Source organism: Moschus berezovskii, chromosome 4, assembly GCF_049115385.1.
Source record: "Moschus berezovskii isolate FMDL1 chromosome 4, NW_MosBer_1.0, whole genome shotgun sequence".
NCBI classification, from domain to species: domain Eukaryota; kingdom Metazoa; phylum Chordata; class Mammalia; order Artiodactyla; family Moschidae; genus Moschus; species Moschus berezovskii.
In genome coordinates this window covers 114,886,496-114,890,021 of record NC_142463.1, presented here as the reverse complement: position 1 = coordinate 114,890,021, position 3,526 = coordinate 114,886,496, and the positions used below count along the sequence as shown (strand labels likewise).

General features: G+C 45.4%; 1 protein-coding gene across 1 annotated transcript; it reads left to right on the top strand.

Annotated features, from left to right (window-relative positions):
- The first annotated feature begins 1,551 nt into the window (after positions 1-1,551).
- On the top strand, positions 1,552-2,457 carry LOC129541698 (C-reactive protein-like). Its single transcript, XM_055403805.2, has 2 exons — positions 1,552-1,615; positions 1,847-2,457. The coding sequence occupies exons 1-2, from the start codon at positions 1,552-1,554 to the stop codon at positions 2,455-2,457; spliced, it is 675 nt and encodes a 224-aa protein (XP_055259780.2).
- The last annotated feature ends 1,069 nt before the right edge of the window (positions 2,458-3,526 follow it).

Below are 3,526 nucleotides of genomic sequence, written 5' to 3'. Positions count from 1 at the left end.
ATATCAGTTTGGATTTTATAGCAGGAAGACCACATTAATAGTTTTGATTTAACAAAACACAGTATATCTCCTTTAAGTAAATATTGGGGTAGTTGGTCTAGAACTGATGCAGTGGTTCCATAGTCAATTATCTAGGCTCCATCTATCTGCAACCTCAAATGTGCATCTCACCCATGGTGGTCTAGAAGTGATACTCCAGCTCCTATTATCATGTCTGAATTCTAGACAGAAGGCAGGGGGGAAGTGGAAAGGAAGAGCACAAGAGAAGTCTGTAAAGGGCACAACCTGGAAAATGTCCTTATTCCTTCTGTTCATATCTCATTGGCCAGAATGTAATCACATTCTCACTCCTAACTGCAGAGGAGGCTGGGGAGTTTAGTATTTGACTGGGTGACCATGTGCTTAACAAACAGTGCTGTTCTTACTGGATGAGAAGTGGAAAATGGGTATCGTGCAGCTGCCAGAAGCCTCTGCTACAAGAGATACAGTGGCTTTTTTCTGTTTGCTTCTAATTTCTCGATAAACAGCTGTGAATGCTGTGTATAAGAATGGATGAGATTCTGGGGGTTTGAGGAGAAAGGATGAGCTAAATAGTCATCTTGAAGACTGGGTTAAATAGGGATCTACAGTAAGATTGGCTTCCCAGCCAATGCAGGAGATACAAGGGATGTAGATTTGATCCCTGGGTCAGGAAGATATCCTGGAGAAGGAAATAGCAACCCACTTCAGTATTCTTGCCTGGAAAATCCCATGGACAGAGGAGTCCATAGAGATTTTCTGTGGACTATGCATCCATAGGACTGTGGGATGCAATCTATAGAGTCGCAAAGAGTCGGACACAACTGAAGGACTGGCCACATCATCTTGACTCTTCCCTGAACCTTAACATGAAGAAACTCTGACATATGGTACGTTTGTGATCAGACACATGTTTCACTGGACCAGAGATTTCTTTGCAATGAAACTCAGTTGGCTAAGAAAAAAATTGTCCTTGGCTCTGTGGACGACATGTTTGTTTTTGGCGTTTCCCGATTTGTGAACCAGAGGCATCTGAAAAGGGTCGGCAATGATGTTCATCTCCAGGAGCTATCCTCCGTGAAACACCAAGACTTGGGCTGAAGTGGGTGCTAGAGTTGCACTACGATATGTTCTCAGATGGCTATGCTTCTATTAAGATTTTTTTATTATTTCCTCAAGATAAATAGCCAAGTGGAACTCTCGGGGAGCTTCTTCATTTTTCCTGTCACAGAGAACTGGTGATCCCATAGTCACAGGAGCTTGTAATAAATAACCAACATTGATTTCTCTGTTTCAGAATTATTTTGCTTCCCTTCTTTCCAGAGCCCTGACACTTGCTGAGAAAGGTAGCATTGGAAAATCATTTACGTGGTAGCACAGACGCCCCCACTGCCTTGGATATAAATCCAGGCAGGATGGAGCAGGTCTTGAGGCAAAGAATCTAAGACTTCTGGTTGCTGAACTTTTAGCCAAAGACGTCTTCTCCAGAAGGGTGAATCCAGATTCTAGGAGCCTTGGCGGTAGAAACTGACCATGGAGAGGCTGTTGTGGTGTTTCCTGGTCTTGATCAGCTTCTCTAGTGTTTCAGGCCAGACAGGTAGGGGCTACTCCAGGCTGTGCCAAGGATTTGATCTGAGTGATGGGGGTAGGGCCTAAGATTATACAAGGTGAAGTCAGAAGAACACCCAGCATGGGTGATTGTGTGTATGTCTGTGTGTGTATGACACTGAGGAAAAATCAGTCTATTTCTCAATCCCAAACTCTATGCAGGAATAGATCTTTGTGATCTGAGAAACTTCTCATCTCTTCTTTGCTTTCTGTCTCACAGACTTGTATAAGAAGGCCTTCGTGTTTCCCAAAGAGTCGGGGAATTCCTACGTATCCCTGAAAACACAGTTAAAAGAACCACTCAAAGCCTTCACCGTGTGTCTCCATTTCTACACAGAGCTGGCCTCAACCCGCGGCTACAGCATTTTCTCTTATGCCACCAAGCAGCAACCTAATGAGATCCTCATATTTTGGTCTAAGGGTAAAGGCTATACTTTTGGAGTGCGTGGGAAGGAGGTATTATTCCAGAGTCCCGGAAACACTGAAGCTCCAACACACATCTGTGCCAGCTGGGAGTCTGCCTCTGGAATTGCAGAGCTCTGGGTGGATGGGAAACCCCGGGTGAGGAAGAGTCTGGAGAAGGGAGCCTCTCTGGGGACAGATGCTAGCATCATCCTGGGTCAGGAGCAGGATGCGTTCGCTGGGGGCTTTGATAGAAACCAGTGTTTGGTGGGAGACATTGGAGATGTGAACATGTGGGACTTTGTGCTGTCGCCAGAAGAGATTAACACTGTCTATGTTGGTGGGACCCTCAGTCCTAATGTCCTTAACTGGCAGGCGCTGAACTATGAAGCAAAGGGCGAGGTATTCGTTAAGCCTCAGCTGTGGTAGTGAGGTTGGGCTATGGTCCTGGAAGTGCTTCCTGGCAATTCCACCTCGTGGCTCTGGACTTCCTCCACCCCCGCACACACCTCTTCAGGCCTGCTCTGTGAACACAGGCTTTTGCTTCCCTGCTCTACCTTCCTCAGCACCAGCGATGGAATTTTTAAGTATCTGACTTAGGAGATTCGAAATCTTTGTCCAACAGGATCAGGATTGCAGATGCTTTGGGATTTGCATCTGTTTTTTGTTAAGTTGATTATCTTAGATTATTTTAGAGATAATCCCTTACCCTCACTTAGATGAGAAGATTAGGACCCAGCAAGGAGAATTGATTTTTTTTTTTTTAAGTCAAAAGGTGAATCTTTGAGCTGAGTCTCGTATCTAATTTCCTACTAAGAACCCCCTAGAAAGTAGGAGAGTCTTCCTCATATTCACAGGGCTCTTCAGTGTCAGAGTTATGACACTGGCCCAGGTCTTCTGAAACGGGAAACCTAGTGATGCAGTTCCCTCACTTTCTCAAAGTACCCTTGAATGGCAATCAGAAAGGCTCAATACAGAAACCCTGTATTATTTCATGGGCAAAGTGGAAGCATCTAGTTAGTTAATTATTACTGCCAAGGGTTTACATAGCCATGTTTTTGTTTGCTCACAGTGATTTCTTCATTTTGTGGTTCTTTTGGGAAACTCTTCTCAAACACCATCTGAACCACGTGGGACTGGGCATCAGCACCTGTTTCCCCAACAGAGCCAGGCCACAGAGTGGGTGCGACTCAGACTGAACTATCAGAGTAGCCCAAACTTGTTTGGAGATTTAGGATGGGGGGATGGTTACGTGCTCCTAGCTGGACAAATTATAGTCTTTCCCAGGACTGATTTATGAACTCTGGGAGTGAGACATCTTTCTGCTGGAATTCCCATCTGAGAGGGTATTAGCTGGAGACCGTGAGCAGCCATCTTGTTTACCACATGGAGAAAGACTGTGAGGAAAGAAGCCAGGCTGGGGCCAGCAGAGCTGAGGGATTGACAGAGCAGTGGAGCCTTGACTGCAGTTTGAATTTCTGGATCTGCTTTGCCTGGA